General features: G+C 39.1%; 1 protein-coding gene across 2 annotated transcripts in view; it reads right to left on the reverse strand.

The window, feature by feature from the left end:
- Positions 1-8,327: 8,327 nt before the first annotated feature.
- Positions 8,328-19,296, reverse strand: part of LOC144667593 (protein kinase C alpha type) — a 299,492-nt gene continuing 288,523 nt past the window's right edge. For both annotated transcript variants that reach the window (XM_078529023.1, XM_078529022.1), the window contains one exon: positions 8,328-12,638. In XM_078529023.1, the coding sequence (XP_078385149.1) occupies positions 12,474-12,638 (165 nt within the window). In that variant the 3' untranslated portion in view covers positions 8,328-12,473. The remainder of the gene's footprint in view (positions 12,639-19,296) is intronic.

Here is a 19,296-nt window from a genome sequence, read left to right on the forward strand (position 1 = left end):
GACAATTTTATTCAACCCAGATCCCACTGAGATCCTTCCAACTAAAAGGGGGAGAGGCGGGAGGTGCTGGCGTACTGATAATATCACTGAACTAGTAATCTAAAGGGTTCCAGGCTAATGTCTGGGGACACAAGTTCAAATCCCATCCTGGCAGCTGGTCAAATTCAAATTCAACTGATACAAAATTAATTAAGAGCTAGTCCCAGACCATGAAACTATCATCGATTGTTGTTTTAAAAAAACCCATCTGGTCCTCTAAGGGAATCTGCCAGTCTTAACATGTGCTTCCAGCGTTGTTGCTGCCTCTGAAATGGCCGAGCAAGCCACTCAGTTCAAGGGCAATTAGGGATGGGCAACAAATGCTGGTCTTGCCAGTGACACCCACATCCCGTGGGAAAAAAACAAAAAGAATTGGACCAGGTTTTGAACAAGATTCACGTGAGTTTTACAACTGGTCTGGTTTAAAAAAAAAACAGGAGTCCTGGGTGAATAGGATGGAAATTGGGGTTTAAGGAATTACATGTGGAATTTGGACTGAGGATTAAAAGGAAGGCAATTTGGTTCAGGAATGTGTGGGTGGTTACAGAGGATGAATGGATGAGAATTTTGAGATACTGTACGTCCAAATAGTCCATCAATATCCAAGTATCTGAAACGGTTGAGAGAAGGTGGGAGACTTTGGTGAGGATAATGTGAGCTGGGAATTTTGTGTAGGGTTAGTAAAAATGGGGACACATTCTCCGGCTGGTATTGTATCCTCCACACCCCCTATTCAAGAAGGTGTGGGTGAGGAGTGGAATTGGCACTTAAAATACTTGGAAGCTTACAATTCTTTTCTAGGCGTGGCTTTCAACAGCTATTTCTCCTTATCTGAATCTATATCATTAAAAATCACCCTCTGTCACCATTTCCCATCCCATTCTATGACGTCAACTGCCACAGACTCTAGTTAGGATGAGTTTCTGTTCCAAGTCCCTTATCATCTTGTGTATAAAAATATATTGTTCACGATTCAATCGAATAATGGGCAGCGTCACCAGGCATTTTACTAATATTACCAACAATTTATTGTAGCTATTTTTTATTTTATTGAGCGGACCATAAAACCATTAGGTGTTGAATGAATTTCTATTTAATTACAACCATCTGGCCCATAGTCATCTCCATTATTCATTTGGGACAGGTACATCAATTACAAATCTATCGATACGATACTTTGTGAAAATGCCATTCAGTTGTAGTTTGGGCAACTGCGTATTGGTCAAAGTGACTTAGACCCCCCTATACTGCGCTGTAGAGCACTTCCAGGGTGTAAACGATTGGTCAGAGAGCAGGATGAAGAGAAGTATTCATGCGGGGAGTGAAAGCACAACCAGAAACAACGAAGGGAAGTCACTAGGCAGAAATTTTGCAGGACAGAGAGATCCAAATGGCTGAAGTAGGGTGGATGAAGGGACAAGCCCTAATAGTGAGGGGAACAAGTGTCAGAGGAATGCAGCAAGTGAGATGGAGGTTCCTGAGTTATGGGTGGCAGGTTGCGGAAGAATTTGAAGGCAGGGGCAAGGATGAGAGTGAGAGAACCATGGCATTCTGGATAAGTTGTAGTTTATCAAGGATGGAAGCGGGCGAGCCAAATTTTCACCACCTCCGATCTTCATTCCGTTGAAGTTCACACAACGATTGTTCAAACTCTTTTTGGAGACTCGTTTCCTAATCTCACTGTGGCTCTCGCTTGGTTTGAAATTCAAAACCTTGGCAATATTTTCCAAGCCAGTGAAAAATCGATTGCCGATTCGCTGAACCCATTTCTCGCTGCTGACACTGATCAATTTCACTCCCCCCGCCCCATAATCCGGAAGTGAAAGACAAAAACTGGCTCACTCTCCAATCTTTCTTCCACTCCCTTTGGTGAACCTATTGAGGTGTCAGCTGTGGCTCAGTTCATAGCACCCTCGCCTTTGAATCAGAAGGTTGTGGGTTCATGTCCCACTCCCGGAAACCAAGAACTGTTAGTGTACTCGAAAGAGTTACAATCTGTGACTGTTGACAACTCAAAAGAGTTACAAATAGATATTAAATAGTTTTCCACACTGAAGGCGAGCCTTGTGGATTAGACAATATGACATGATTCTAATGCCAGTTTACTTATATTATAATTTAAAATGTAAATTGAGCAATTTTTCATTTCATGTTTTAGCACATATGCTCCAGCTTAATATTTATTTTCTGGCTCTTTCCAAAAGAATAGTGCTAATGAAAAAATGTTGAGCCCCTGACCAAAGTTATACCTCTTCGGAACTGGCATTTTTGATTTTTTTTTTTGAAAAATATACTTTATTCATAAAATATCTGGAAGAACATTCCAAAACATTTCTAAATCACCATCACAAAAGTACAATCAGATTCAACTTTTACACATGTATCACAAGGTGCATCAATACAATCAATGAATATTACAATCATTTCAATATGGTCAATGCAGACAATGGGATTGGAGTTATCAACATACATCATGTTGCACTCTGAGGTGCTGGCATTTTTGATTAACCAGCTTCATCTGTTCCCTGCGCCTGTTGAAATCCATTTGTTTATTTAGTAGTTTATTGAATAGACAAACCACTTTTAAACACGAGAACTTTTACATTAACCTTTTTTTACATTTATATTTTCTAATCAATTTTGATCCATTTCATTTGCACGGTGAACTTTAAAACACAACGCTTATTTGAAGTTAACGTTTGAAAATGTCATGATTTACATTTATGAATGAAACATTAATTTGCCTTCCTTTTACCTGTGTGACTCGGCAGATGGTTTCACTGGCACTCGGGTGAGGGGAGACAAGAAGCTGGGAATTCTAAGTAACCTCCCCCTACTGGTATTTTCCGGCTTCAGTATATTTTCAAGCACGATTCTAATGTTTTTAAACAATAACTTTCTTTTCCTAAGAGTCCTTGAATGAAGGAATCCAGCTGTCTTTACAGAAATCCTTGCTTTATGCAGAGATTTCTTGTTCTGTCCTTGTGAAGTTGTCCTTTATCTTTCCTTCACCCCCTCTTTGTGTTTCTCTCTGTCTCTGTCTCCCTTTGTGTGTCTCTCTCCTGGACTCTAGCTGTCTTTCTGTGTTCCCTGTTTCTTCCCATGTCTCTTTCACTCCTGTGTGTGGTATGTGTTTCTCTGCCCGTCTCTCCGTCTTGTGTAGGGTCATAGAACTACAGAACAGTTACGGTGCAGAGGCCATTCAGCCCATCCTGTCTGCGCCAGCCAAAAAAGAGAAAGAAGAAACTCGCCGCTCATTTTAATCCCACTTTCCAGCACCTGGTCCGTAGCCTTGCCGGTTACAACACTTCCAGATGCAGATCCAGGTACCTTTTAAATGTTGAGCGTTTCAGCCTCAACCACCAACTTAGGCAGTGAATTCCAGATGCCCACCACCCTCTGGGTGAAAAAGATTTTCCTCATGTCCCCTCTAATCCTTCTACAATCACCTTAAATCTATGCCCCTGGTAATTGACCCCTCAGCTAGGGGAAGCAAGTCTTTCCTATCTACCCTCTATAGACCCCTCATAATTCTGTACACCTCGATTAGGTCACCCATTAGCCTCCTCTGTTCTAAGGAAAACACCCCTAGTCTATCCAATCTCTCCTCATAGCTGCAATCTTCAAGCTCTGGCAACATTCTTGTAAGTCCCCTCTGCACTCTCTCCAGAGCAATTATGTCCTTCCTGTCATGTGGTGACCAGAACTGTACACAAAATTCCAGCTGTGGCCTAACCAGCATTTTATACAGTTCCAGGATTACATCCCAGCTTTTCATTCTTTGCTTGTGGTTCTGTCACACCCTGATTCTCCATCTTCCACTTTTTCTAACCGTCCTGGTGTGGTTTGCTAGGCACTGCCGATCAGTTGGTGATTCATTAACTCCAGGGTACAGTCTTTACTCCTGGAAAGTTTCTTTTTCTCCCTCTGGCTCAGACCCAGCCTCCTCCCAGCTGATAATATGCAACTTTAAACCTGCCACCTCCCTGCATCCATTTAACTTTTCCAACATGTTCATGCGCTGTGTGTTCATGAGAAGCTGTGATGGAGCAGGCAACACCTTCAAACACAACCCAACACACTGAACCTCAAGAGACAGAATCTATGATTGGAGGAGCAACTCTGTCTTTCCCACGACTGCTGCTCCTCCAATTACAGCTCTGCAGTCAGTCCCTGCTCTCAGCAACTATCAGAAACTGACTGTTGCTGAGAGTGGGGACTGCTGCTTTCCTTCAGGTAGCTTAGCGGTTGGCTAGATTTTAAAAAAATTGAGCTGTCACTTTCCCTGACAGTTGCTCCCAGCAGTAAATGCTGCTTCTGACCTTTGGGCAGCTTCATGGGTCTCCAGCCCGATTTCTTAAAAAGCCAGCAGGTTTTTGTCGCCACCCCCCCCCCTCCCCCTCAAGAAAAATTTTGCCGCCTTAGACGACCACCTAGTTTGCTTAGTGGTTGTACCGGCCTTGTTCCCATTGCATCTCTTGTCCAAAACCTCAAATCTGTGCCCCCTAGTCCTTGTGCCATCAGCCTAATGGGAACAACTTTTTTTTATTGACCTTATCTAAACCTGTCATAATATTGTACACTTCTATCAAATCTCCCCTCAATTTCCTTTGCTGAAGGGGAAAAAAAACCCAGCTTCTCCGACCTAATCTTGTATTTAAAATCTGTCATCCCTGGAACCATTCTGGTAAATCTCCTCTGCACCCCCTCAAGGACCCTCACATCCTTTGTAAAGTGTGGTGACCAGAATACTCTAGTTGCGGCCTAACCAGAGCTTTATAAAGATACAGTATATACTCCTTGCTTTTGTACTCAGTAACTCTTTTTTGCTAATTTCTCTCTCAATATGTCCTGGCACCTGCAAAGATCAATGCACACGAATCCCCAGGTCTCTCTGTCCCTGCACACACTTTTAACTGTGATATTAAGTCTATATTGCCTATCACTATTCCTTCTGCCAAAATGCATCACCTAACTGTTTTCAATTCCATCTATCACTTGGCTCCAATTGATGAAATGGAAATAACATGCTTTAAACAAAGTGGAATGTTAAAAAATCTATGTGTGGACAGAAAAATCTTTATTACTCGAGGCACTAGTTTCCACTGAGCTGTGCGAGGTGCATTTTCCTGCTGCATATGATCAGATTAGTTTTTAGGCTTTTGTTAAAAACTGGTGATAATTTCACTGTAAAAAGAATATTATTTTCTTTAATTTTGGAAGCAAATTAGGACATTTTCATTATATCCAAGTTCATAATCAATTAACCTCTATCATCGTAACTATTGTCATTGGTGATAAGAGCTTTCAGCCATCATAACATTACACGCTGACATGTTCTTCCTTTAATAGTCTATGTCTTGTTACATCTCCTCAGCTTCGAAATTCCTCAATGCTTACCTGTTCAAACACTCCTTCAGTTATTTCAGTAACCTTCACACCTACAACCCGCCCTCATTTCTTCCCTCCCACCCCACAACATTTCTCATTTGATGTCCGTGGGGTTTAGCTAAAGTTGGTAATGGCTTGCCAGGAAATTCTTCAACAGTATAGCTGGTGTTTTTAGAGGGCAAAAAAGTACTAAAAGATTAAAACACCATGTTGCTGCACTGGTGGAAAGCGTGTTGTGAGTGTCGTCTCTTTTAGACATTTATAGATATGTTTGTGCAATATGGATTGGTCTTGTGATTATTTCAGGATTTTGAAGGGCAAATGAAGGCCCAGGAAAGAACAGAGATATGTTCCTGTCGGAAAGTAATTTAAACTGAATTGCCAATAGACTATGAGCCAAAATTTCTCAACACAATATGACATGTTTAAAGTTTAGAGTGTAGAATATTTCCCATCCATCCCCAGTCGGATGTTTAATGTACAGTCAGAAATTTTAGTGGGAAAAGACAAATCCAACATGTTGAGTGTAGATTATTCAATGCCCCATAGCATTGGAATTGAGGGGTCCAGGTCAAATATAGTCTTCAGATGAAGGAGAGGTAGAAAGCAGGGATAATGGGACGAGGGAAAACACATGTATTTTGCTCCTCATGTTAAAATAATCCATTTGGGTCCTTTTTCTTTTACAATGCAAGGATTTTATATTATTATTGATAGCTAGATAGTAAAACATACGGCAGTCTGGGAAGCAGTGAAATAGGCCGCCATTATAACTCTGGGCGAGATCGGTTTGAGAGAGGTCCAGGGCCTGAATCAAGCTTGCATGCCAAAGGCTGGTGCAATTTCAGCTCCCAGGCATCGTTTCCGGTATTGGACTGTCAATCTGAATTCGGCAGGAATCGCTGCCTGGCTGGCAGGTGGGAGGGGGTCTCAGCTGGCAGTAAGCCGCTTCCAGGAAAGGTTCCCTGCTGTCGGGTATATTTTGGAGCGAGGATTCCTGATCAAGGGGAGGTGTGGTGAAGCCTAGGGGGAAGGGGCAACAGAAAAATAATTTATGAAAACTTCCTTTTCTGGGCCTTGCCTGGTCCTGACTGCTGTTCACAGGTGGTTTTGCCTGGTAGAAATCTCCTATACAGGCAACAGGTTAAATTGGCAAATTGAGTCCAGTGACAATAGCAGAGCCTAACCTGCACATTTAGTGTCTTCACCAATCTATCTATCGAGGATGCATCTATCCATAACAGTATTGGTAATAGTGACAACACACAGTCTTTGTGGCGACAAAGTCCTGTCTCCTGAGAACACCCTCCATGGTATTGTGGCACTGCCACTGTGCTGAATATGGGGCAGATTCAGAACAGGTTTAACAGCTCAAAGCAGCAAAGTTGTTTTCTACCACAATCTGTAACCTCCAGGCCTGGCATATTCCTCACTCCACTATTATCATCACTAAGGAGTGTAGAAGAGCATGTCAGGAGTAGCACCAAAAAATGAGGGGCCACAAGGGTGAAGTTATAACAAAGCAGCATGTGATACAGCTAAGCAATCCCATTACCAACTGATCAATACAAAGCTCTGCGGTCTTGCCACATCCAGTTGTAATGGTGGTGGACGATTAAACAACTAACCAGAGGACAAAGTTGCTTCAACGTCCTCATTCTCAGCAAGGAACAGTAGCTCTGATATTAAAGAGTGACATAAAGACATTAGTGAGAAAGGATCTTGGCTCAGAAGATCAGGGAGTAGAATCAGTATGGGTGGAGATTAGAAATAACAGGAGTCACTAAAGGCTGGTTGGTCGAGTTTATAGGCCCCCTGACAGTAGTTATACCATTGGCAGGGCATTAAGCATGAAGTAAATGGAGCTAGTAACAAAGGCAATTTAATAATCATGTGGGACTTTAGCTTCATTAGACTGGACTAATCAAATTGTCAAAGGCAGTCTGGGAGATGAGTTTTTAGAATGCTTCTATGACACTTTCCTGGAACAATATGTGTGGAACAAACTAGGGTTAAAGGTATCTTAGATCCAGTATTCTGCTATGAGGCAGATTGAATTCATCATCTCATAGTTAAAAGATCCTCTGGGGATTGCCCAACCTTCAAGTGTTTATATATTGTTTGAATTGCTTGGGTACATTTTTACATGGGGTAGAATGTGTTTTTATGTATGGAACAGTGTACTTTGTTAATTCATTCCCTTCTATTAGTACTTTTCCACTTTAAAAATGTATTGCTTCCTTAAGTTCCCTATTCCACCATACACTAGCTGAGACAATCTACTTCCAGGTCTTTGGTGTGGAAGTGTGCATCTATCTTATCCTCATGTTTAGGTCTTTGGAAGCGGGGGGTGGCAGGGAGGGACTGGGAGTTTGAAGCGAGATCAGAAAGCTTTCAATGTAGGGAAACCACAAGAGGAAGCCACATCGTATCACTGATGTGTCACAGTTCATGAGTAGCAATATGCCTTGTTACCATCACCCAACCCAATTTTCTGTCGTAAAAGAAAGGCTGTAATAATCTTAACGGGTAAAAGTGTTTCCTGGAAAGGTACTAGGCCCATATAAAATAAAGTCCAAGGTTTGATGCCCAGTCTGTGCTGATTTCAATGGGATTGTCAGTTGGCCTCAATGTCCCCAGTCTGGGGAGGAAATCAATCGGTTCAGATTCCTCTTCTTGACCATTACCAAGTGACACTTTTCAGAAAGTTTTAGTGGAGATCCTGATCTGACTTGGCTGTGAGGCCCTCTACACTGAAATTGTTAAGACCACATACAAATACTGGATTCCTGGTCAGCACTGACACTTGTGTAACCCAGTAACTTTCAGCATCTTTAGATGAGGAAGAAGTTTGACAAAAACATTGCAGGAGTACATTTAAACCCAAGAAAACATAGTTGACAGCCACTTTGTTTATTTTTACACATTGTCAAACTACAATTAACATATAACAATACCATGCAAAACAATGAGGAAAGCAAGTTGCTTATTATATAATAGAAAAAGAAAACATTATGCTTTAACAATACACCGTCTCCTACCAACTTCTAAATGAATACTTTGACCTCTGCACCTATTCCCTTGCTGGCTTGCTACAGTTCCTAAGTGTTTAGAGTGCAATGGTAAAGAAAATAATATTACTGCTTGTGATAAAGGATGGGAATATGACTTTTGGCATTGCAAATCAGAAACTTGAAACACCTTCAAAATGTTTAGAAATACTGTGAATAGATTTATTTGGTTTATATGGGCATATTGTTCTTGTCAAGTGATTTACTTGTCATTTTAGGAGGTCTGTAAACAATAATATGACTTGGGATAAGATAGAATTACATCACTGATCTTTGCATTAGAAAATCTTCAGGATAACTATGATGTAATAGCTTACACTGCACAATTTATTAGGTATTCTGCAGTGTGAACGACCACAGCCATTACGGCAACTGTGGGATTCAGTTCCTGGAACTAACTCTGGCCAGAACTCCCTGAAAGTATTCTAACAGTCTGGTGAGTTACAGCTAACCCTCATCAATGTCATTTCCCATATAGCTTTCTGCAATATTACTCATTTTTAAATAAAGATGTATCAATATTTAAGAATCCTGATATCAGTGCTTTTTGAACATTCATACTTCAAAAACACAGGGGAATGCTATACACGTACATGGTTATTCACCAATATAGTGTGAAAACAAGGAAAAACAGGAAGTTTTGCTACTGGACAAAGATGCCCACAATACATTCTATGAAATGTTACATAAATCCTTTGCATAGAAACTCAACCACTTCAAGATGCTAAAATCTCTATACTTTATGCAGAACTATATCAAAATATAAATGTTTGCGCTTCCTGAATCGTTCAGGAAATTTGATTTTCTCTCTTACACACCCCCACGCAACTTCAATCTTCAGTAAAACAGTTGACTAGGTAATTTGTACCCTCCATTTTAAATAATCTGTATGAATGGTCTTGTTCTGTGCTGTAACAATTCTGTGAAATGTATGGCTCTGTTTACTTGCCTGTTGGTATTACTCCACTGCAGTATTCCTGTGAATCCATGTACTCAACTGGAGTCATATTTTAGCATTACTGTTAGTGGTGTTAATAAGGTGGTGATATGAAATCTGCGGTCACTTAAGTCAAGAGGGTAGAGTTGGCTGGGCTGGGCAGTTACAAGGCAGAAGTTCAGAGAAGTTCATTGAATATAATCTGACAGGGCAAAGCTCAAGCAGTTTATGAAATCATACAAAGCCATGTGGTTGAATTATCTTGAAATACGCTTCATATTATTCAAATATATAATCTATAATTTAATTTAAAAGCTTTTGTTTAAAGAACACTTAAATGACGTGTGGTAAGTTGGCATAAAGCAGGTGAAAGTGGACAGTTGAGTGGCTGAGGGTTTATTTGGTGTGAGAGGTAACAAATTACCTGGAACCGTATTTCATTCAGCAGTGCACACCGTAGTCGATGATACTGAATGTTTTCTGTTCTGTAAAGTGATGTAGGGTTTCTTTATGTAAACCTCAAAACATTTAAGGGGGCAGCCTCATTATCAGTATTCCTTTTCAAAAATTCAGCCCTTTACAAAGAACATGAATAACTTAGTTTTTATTTTGCTATCCATTTTATTAGTTTGGAGAAACAATTGTATGAACCACAATAACCAGATGAATTTTTGGAGGAGATACAGAACTGGACTGCATGCTGATTCAAACAATGTAAGGGAGCAGAATTAATGTTAGTTGCTACCATGATACTTCAGCTATGTTTAAGCCTATTCAGTCCTATTAAACCATGGGACTTACAGACTTCTCCAAGTCATCCCCTCAGTGATGTCTTCATCATTCAATTCAAAACAAAATAACCACATCAATGTCAAAGCTAACCCTAATTGTTTTGGAGAGACTGCCTTTTGAAATAATTTTGGGAAAGTTGACAAAGATCAGATATCTGATCAACCTTGAACTTTTTTTTCCAATTTTAAATCATAACAAAAAATTATATCTTTGTTTTATATATATATATATATATTAGCATTTAATTTACAAGCATTTTCCCTCCTTACTACCTCTGCTTCAGTAAATATTTGTATTCAAGCTCACTAGGTAAACTTTTGGTCCACAAGGTTACTGTAAATTGTGAAAGATGTCACACAGCAGTGCTTAAAGTGTATATTAGGAATCACATATATTTTAACCATTTTATTCATTCATCTAAAATTTTTGCATTTAGCATCAATTAACACTTGTTTTAAATGTTGACGTTCCAACTCACAATGGGCTGGGTGCTTATGTCCATTTAACTGTATCTTCAATGAACTGGCAGAATCAGGCATGTGACTTTGAATTGTGTAATGTGAAGAATAGTACAAAGAAGTGTAATCAGCACAACAAGCATTGAAGGATGTGATTTCTTTTTTTAAAAAATGCCAATTTCAATTGTAATTCTTTTTAAACGGCGCATTTTTCAACTTGGATACGGCAAACACTGTTTAGACCAACAACCAAACGTACGTGCTTTCTTAATGTTGTTGCATACAGCACCTATTGACAACATGCTAATTGTATTATGACATGCATTTCTTAAAGGCAGAAAAGTGAGTTGCTAAATTACTGTTTCCAAAATCAAGGCAAAAATGATCATAACCAGCTCCCATTTTGCAACTGACTGAAGGTGCATACATGGACTTACTGTGCCTCTTTAAGAATTAGCATTTACTGCCCAACCTTAAGAAAAATAAAGCAAGTTTGACCAAAATAGTTCTGCTTACTGTAGTGGTAAGTACAGGAGCTAAACAATACATCAAGAAGTTTAATTTTTTAAAAATGTATTTTCCTTTAAAGGCTAATTTGTAATGGTACAAGCAAACATCTTAAGAAAAAAAAATCTTTTCTGTGCCTTAAGTTTAAAAACTGCAATAGATCTTTGAAAATTTCAAGAAAACTTTCAGTTAATATCTTAACAGGGGACTGTCATGAGAAATGCCATGGAATTTTTCTCAGAATGTCACTCAAGTGAATGGATTCTATTTTAGTGACACAATTTACATAATTACATTGCCGATTTAACAAAATGAAAGACAATTTGCTAATTGCTGTTGTATGAAGTTAGTGCTCCTGTGACACATTGAACATGTGCTTTAGCAAAGCCAAAACTTTGCTGAAAGTTGAACATTGCTATTTCTAAGAAACAAAAGCTCATCCCATACAATAAACTATAATGAGATATGAGCTAGACAACTGTAGCACAGTATTCTTTGTAGTTTAATATAAAATTAGTAGAATAGACTCCAGCACTGATTGTTTGCTTTGTGCACTAGATTTAGTTTCTGTGTCTTTGAACAGGAACATGTCAAATTCACCGTGTGATTCGCATGAGAAAATGTATTACATCCTCTCAGTGGCTACTTTGGACAAGCGATCTCTAGTACATGTTAAAATACCAAAATTATTTGATCGACTTTTTTTTCTCCTCTGCTCCCCTTTCAACTATTTCCTGCAAAACTTTCAGATTTCTTGATCTGTAATCTGAATGGAAATATCAGTTTTATATATTAGTGCAAATTACAGATGGAGAATGTCTTGAGATACAAATTTTGATTTACTCAAACATATTTCATCTATGACATTTTTGGAGAAACAGTTGTTTTGATGCCGAGACTATGAACTATCTTTGATTATTGGGAAGACAAGGCAGAAAAAACTGGTCCCTTGGGGGCCAAATGTATATTGCAATTTGTATCTCAACATTTGAAAAAAACATATTAGCATGCAGCAGAGGAGAATGTATTCCTAAAAATCTTCCTGTCCGTTTAGTTATCAGAACAATTCACAATTATATTAGACTGATTTAAAGCTGGACTTTAAAATTGTCAATATATTTTCTTAAAGTATATTAATTTTTTTCTAAAAGTTAAAAGTGCTTGTTCCTTAACTTTTTCTGAACATTTTTAATCTTGTAAAATTCATTGTTAATTGATTATAGACATTTTAAACAAAGGCCCATTTACTGCTGATGTTTGTCCTCTTCATTCTCAGTTTCATACAACATTGGTTACAGTGGGGTGAAGGAATTCTTGGTTTACAAATGAGAATCCTTCAAACTCTGTCTGGTCAATGTTGGCTATGACCAGCTGGTCAGGTGGTGTTAACACTGGTTGGCCTCGTGTGAAGAACTTGTCAAAGTTTTCAGCACTTCTGCCGCACTGTAGAAAGAGAAATAAACATCAGGAAGTTTACTGAGAGAACATAAGTTATCACTTAGTGAAAATTCACTAGCAATAAATCTATGTATGGTCAAAATGAATGACTACCACCCATTTTGGAACTTGTGATTGGCATAAAATTGACATTTAATTTCCTGAGCTGACAAAGTAACAGTACTATTTCTAATAGTTTCAAGCAGTTTAACTGCAAACTGCAAATCGCTACTGCCATACACTTATTTTTGGAAATTGCGCTTTTGTGCAAATGTTTGGAGGGACGTCATGAGGTAATGAGAGGGCAGAAAAATAATTAATGCACGTCTAAATTAGCTCAGCATTGATAGTGGCCACAATATGCACATGGATATGAATTATTGAAATTGTTTTCAGAATTTTTGACCCATCTTTCCATCCCCCCCAACATCCCAGAGATTCTGTTCAATTGGCCACAATGATGGAAGAAGCAGATTGTTACGATGTAGACATTTTTCAACAAATTAGAAGTCACTGGTAATTAAATTATATGCTTGATGATTCACTCCACATTTCCTGATTGTTTAGAAGTACAAAATACAATGTTCTGAATAAGTTAATACAAATTCCAGAATGTCAGAGAGAATCTTGCCTTCAATTACCAATAAATGGATTGTTTCAGCAGATTAGAAGATAAGCTTTTATAAGGAGGTGTTAAACTTAACTGGGGACCATTTAGCTCAGTTGGCTAGATAACTAGCTTGTGGTTCAGAATAACGCCAACAGCATGGTTTTGATTCCCCTTCCAGCTGGGGTAGACTGGGACCTGCCTCCTCACCCTGCTCCTAAGAGTGGAAGGAAATGGCAAACCACCAAGGCAAAAAAAAAACTTTGCCAAGAAAATGGCTCAGGATGAAATATCAGCAGACAATGAGTCAAGTACCTACCTTTGGGCAGAGCACACGTGTGAATGAAAACATGTTCAACTAACTTACATCTTTCATTCTTTGTAAACATCACTGCAGAAGAGCTTGCTGTTAACAAGGATTTCCTGCTAACATAGTGATTTTGGCTTTCCAGTTGGGGGTAATCTCTGGCAGGGATAGGACTTCTACTCACCGTAGATATGTTCCCCTGCCCTGAACCCAGCTGATTTTATCTCCCCTGCATCAGTTGCCTGGTATGAATGAGCTAAACCCGAGTCAGACACTAATGGTGGCAGTCTCTCAAAGTGAAAATTACATAGAATCTGCAACACAGAAACAGGCCACTCATCCTAACTCATCAATGTTGGTGTTTATACTCCACACAAGTCTCTCCCCACTTTAATCACCTATACTGTACTCCTTCACGTATACATCAAGCTTCCCCCTAAATTTGTCGCTATCTGTTTCAACCACTCCATGTGGCAGCGCAGTGCACATTCTCACAACTGTGTAAAGAAATTCCTTTTTAATTCTGTTAGTGACTATCCTCTGTTTATGTTCCATTGTTCTGGACTCACTCACAAATGGAAATTGCTGTTATCTCTATCCCAAGCCATCTGGTGCAGTATGAAACCAGACACTAATACTTTTCTTGATAGTGGGTTTATTCACAGAATGCAGCATTATACTTCCCACCTCCCAACCCAGTGTCCCAGCAGTCTCTCTTTATATGTGTTTGAAGTACTTAATTAAACAATGCTCTTCATCGGTGTATCTTTACAATATAATTAACAACAGTTTCTCTACATCTACCCTATCAAATTCTTCCATTGTTTTAAAAATCTCCATCATGTCTCCTCTTGGACTTCTCTTTCCAAAGAAAATAGTCCCACCCTGGCTCAACCTTTCCCAATAGTCCAAAAGACTGAGAACCAATGGAAAGGTGATTTATTAGGTCTTTATCCAACTGAAGGTAATGCCAGCATTCATCACTGGATTCAAGAATAGACAAGAGGCAAGGAAATATATTCAATATAATACATATTTTACAAGACAGAATAACCTCCAGACTTCTAAGAAGGAGAATAAAATCACAAGTTAGATTTAACTACTATATATGGAAATGGTGAACATATAGAACAAATGGCTGGGGGTTGGGAATGATCCTATTAGCAAAATTAAGAGAAATCTGGATAAATAACGATTAGAAATTTGAATGGTATAATGAAATGATATTTCTTAGATATTGGGAAGGCAAGATGGACTTTACATCCCTTTGTATTTCCATTCTGTTGGTTACACCTAGAAAAAATGCATTAGGTGTTAAACTAATCTTTACAATCTTGTAACATGCTATTATAGTCTGTTAAATTTTACTCTATCCACCTGGAGTATAAACATTTATATACTTTATAGACGCTACATTCAGCCATTTCAACATCAAATGGTATTTATATAACCATTTAATGTAATGAATGTCCCAGGCGTTTCACAGATGAAATGAATACCAAGCAGTTTATGAATTTAGAGGAGGAACTAAAGGCAATTATTAAAGAGATGGGCTTTGAAGATACTTCTGAAGGTGAGGAGAGGGATTGAGAGACTTATGAACAACACTCTAGAAAGCAAAACAAAAACAGAATTACCTGGAAAAACTCAGCAGGTCTGGCAGCATCGGCGGAGAAGAAATCAGTTAACGTTTCGAGCCTTCATGGCCCTTCGGCAGAACTGAAGCTTCAGTTCTGCCGAAGGGCCATGAAGGCCCGAAACGTTAACTGATTTCTTCTCCGCCGATGCTGCCAGACCTGCTGAGTTTTTCCAGGTAATTCTGTTTTTGTTTTGGATTTCCAGCATCTGCAGTAGCTTTTAGCTTTTTGTTTTTAACTCTAGAAAGCAATGTCAAGATTCTGCTGTGATAGAGTAGAGGCACAAGAGAGATGCAAAGGCAGCCAGCATTCAAAACTACACAGGGTGTGAAGATTGGTTAGAGCAAGGCTTTGGCAACATTTAAAATAAAAAGGATTTTGAATTCAATGACTTGTGGATTGATGAGAACAATTCTGATAAGTGGGCATAATTTAGTGCCGGACAGAATGTAGAGAGCGAAATTATGGAAGACTTGGAGCTTGGATGTGCGTGCCTGGGGGTAACAGGGATGTGACTGAGGGAGAGATAGAAATGGAGGAGGTGATAGTGGAGAGAGGTCTTGGTTATGGATTCAATGTTCAGTTCATGTGCATCCTATGAAGAAAACAACTATTTCTATTTTTTTGAATTACAATTTTGGAACAGCTGGTTTTCTGTTAGAGCAGGAATTTATTTTCAAGCTTGATTTTCCCTTAAATAGACTCCATTTTGGTTGCTACTCAAAGAATAGTTTAATGGCTGTTCTAGTGACTTGAAACCATTCTTCAGAGAAACAAAAACCTGCAAAACACCATGGAGAGTGCAGTTCCCGATGTCAAAGAATGAAAAAAAATGGGAAAAAACAATACAGCTTTGACTATTTTTTATTATGCCCCAGAAACCAATGGATAAATTGCTGTGGATTACTAGAGGAAACAACTGGAAGCCATGTTGTTGCTTTAACGTTTGCCTTACTGGATAATTTCTTCCCCCTATTATCAGGTGCAATAGAAACATTGAATTTTATTTCCAAAAGGCCAAATATCTTGTGGGACAAGTGGTAGGGAGAGAATTTAGTAAGCATGGTTTTTAAAATGGCATGTTTAAATTACATTATTGACTACAATAAACCAGACCATTCCGTTCAACTGCATAAAAAATACCCAATGCAATTGTTTTCTTTATTAAAGCTAAGAAAAGGCTCTGGATTGTCCTCAGTTGTGTAATGGGATGTGCAAACTAGCACAATGTGTCAAAGTTGTGCTGCAATTTGAGAAGCTACAAGGCCTGAGATTATTTTCTATCTAGCAATGAAATTACACCATTTACTCATTTCTGATTCATTGGATTGTTAAATGACACATATAAATATCAAATTTTAAACTATATTCTTGCAAATACTGATACAAGATTGAGAATATAAACACATAATTGTATGCAGGTTTATTTTAAGTGGGTTCAATGCCTGGATAATACACACTGGATGTTAGAGGAACAGATTAAGTTTTCATACGTGAACAAGTTTTATCTTGGTTCAATATATGAAAACCTCTAACAGTTTGCAATCTTGCACAGACTGTGGGCATTATCCCCTGAAAGAGCATTTTTAAAACACTGAGGAGCAAATCCAGTTGCTTTAATAACATTGAGGGAGATACCCTGAGGAGAACAAAGACCTTGCTGAGATACCATCTGTTTTGTACAGAAATGCAAAAGCAAAGCATTTCACTGACCTATCCTTTAGTCTGTAATTCATTCTGCACAGTTCAAAGAAGGAAAGAGCACACTGTCGGAAAAGGAAATGATATTAATGAGTGGATACATTGATCTGCTTTATATGCTGATATAGCTAAAGGAAGGAAATCACAGTCGGGAGACCAGTCTCCTGCCTTGTCTGTGTTTAAAAAAATATTGAAAGGTAGAACAAAATGACTGGGTGAATACATTTCAGGAGGGGGAAGAGAAAATAAAATACTTGCTTGTATGCAGCAGTGAGATGTGTGGTAACTATTTGATGCGGTAATAGATTTGTCACTGTCAAATAGTCACTTTCACTGTGCAGCTGTTGTGTCTTTTCAGGTTTAGCCACAGTTTTGTTTTAGGCTGTTTTTTTTTGCTCAGCAAAATATGGGATGTTGGAAGTAAATTGGAATAGTTCTCTATTTTTGGCACCTACTGACTGTGTCAGGAAGTTCTGTGTTCTCAAACTTAGAAATGGAACACCGGCAATCATTGTGACCTGAATGAGTGTGTCCAGTCTACTGCTGTGATCTCATTGACTCCTAGGAACTGCATCAAGAATCTTTAACTCATATTTAGCTAGGACTGTTAGATCTAATGTTAGTTGTGAGGAAGTTACTAGTATCTATCATTGGGGACCGTGTGCTGATCAGAGACAACCAGTATGGATTTGTAAAGAGCAAGTCATATCTTTAAGGAGGTAACAAATGTGGTGATGAGGAGAGCCTGTGGGTGCTATTTCTATGGACATGCAGAAGGCATTTGACAAGGGCTCACAGAAAACAATTAACAAAAATGATAGCACATGGATTTGGAGCCAAGCGCTTGGCTTGGATATGGAATTGATTAGGAAGTAGTAGCGTGTGAAAGGATAATGGGTATGTACTCAAATTGGCAAGATGTGACTAGTTGCGTCTCCAGGGTCTATTCTGGGACTTCGACATTTCACTGTTTATCAATGACTTGAATGAAGGAATAGAGAACCATATATCCAAGTTTATTGACGTAATTGTTAGATGGCACATTAAATAGTGCAGATGGGAGCACAAAGTTGCAAAGGGCCATTGATAGATTAAGTAATTGAGCAGAACAGATGGAGCTCAATGTAGGAAAGTGTGAGGTCATCCACTTTGGACCTAAGAAAGATTAGATCATAGTATTTTCTAGATAGTGAGAAGCACGAAACTGTGGAGAGCAGAAAGATTTATGTATCCAAGTACAAGAATCGCTAAAAATGATTGAACGGATGCAAAAATAATTTGGAAGGCTAATGAAATGTTGTCCTTTATCACGAAAGAGCTGGAGTTCAAAGGTTGGAAGCCGTACTGAGGTCTGGTTAGAGCCTATTTGATGTTCTGCTGCATTTCAGGGCACCACACCTGAGAAAGGATAAGCTGGCCTTGGAGACGATGCAGAGCAGATTCACCAGGATGGTACCATGGTTAAAAGGATTAAATTATAAGGATCAGTGCACAGAGGGTATTCCCTTGAATACAGAAGATTAAGGAATGATCTAATTGGAATGTTTAAGATGATTGAAGAAGTTTTAGGGTAGTTAGAGGGAAAGTAATTCCTCCAGTGGGGGTAGTCCAGAACAAGGGGGGAAAAACCTTAAAATTAGAAATAGGCTGTTCAGTGGTAATGTCAGGAAGTACTTCCTCACACAAAGAATAGTGGAAATCTGTCCTCTAAAAAGCTACTGAGCCTGGGGGTCAGCCATGGTCTAATAAAACGGCAAATTTAGCTCACGGGGTTGAATAGGCTACTCTAGCACTGTCTCTTTTGAGCAAAATTTTGAGCTCGTTGGGGCAGGCGTGTGCCTGACCCGCTCGAGCGTAAAATGACGCGCGCTGATGTTGGGCGAGCGTCCAGACGTCAATGCGCAGTTGTGCGATATTTCATTCGGTGGGCAAACGCAGGAGTCTGTAGCGCGCCCACCGACAATTAAAAGGCCTGTTAAGGCCATTTAAGGATCAACTGAATAGAATTTTTCGCTGCCCATCTAACCTTACGGTTGGCGGGCAGGTGAAAAGGCCAAGTAGCTTTTGCACTATTTAGGAAACCTCATCCATGGGTGGGACAAGGTTTCCTAAAGCAAATAAAAATAAAATTAAAAATTGAATTAATAACATGTCCCTGCTCATGTGACAGAAACACATGAGGGGACATGTTTTATTACATTATTTATTTCTTTATTATGTTTTTTTTGAAAAGGCTTCATCTCCCTGAGGCAGCTCTGTGCCTCAGGGAGATTATGAAGTGTGCACTCGCGAAGGTCACGCTTGCCCCACTTGCCCTCCTCCACCCACCCATACAGGCAGTGTTGAGTGCTGCCGCTTGTGTTTCACACTGGATGGGCCTTAATTGACCCACCAGTGTGAAATCGCCTTCCA

The sequence above is a fragment of the Cetorhinus maximus genome, chromosome 24 (genome assembly GCF_964194155.1).
Source record: "Cetorhinus maximus chromosome 24, sCetMax3.hap1.1, whole genome shotgun sequence".
NCBI classification, from domain to species: Eukaryota; Metazoa; Chordata; class Chondrichthyes; order Lamniformes; family Cetorhinidae; genus Cetorhinus; species Cetorhinus maximus.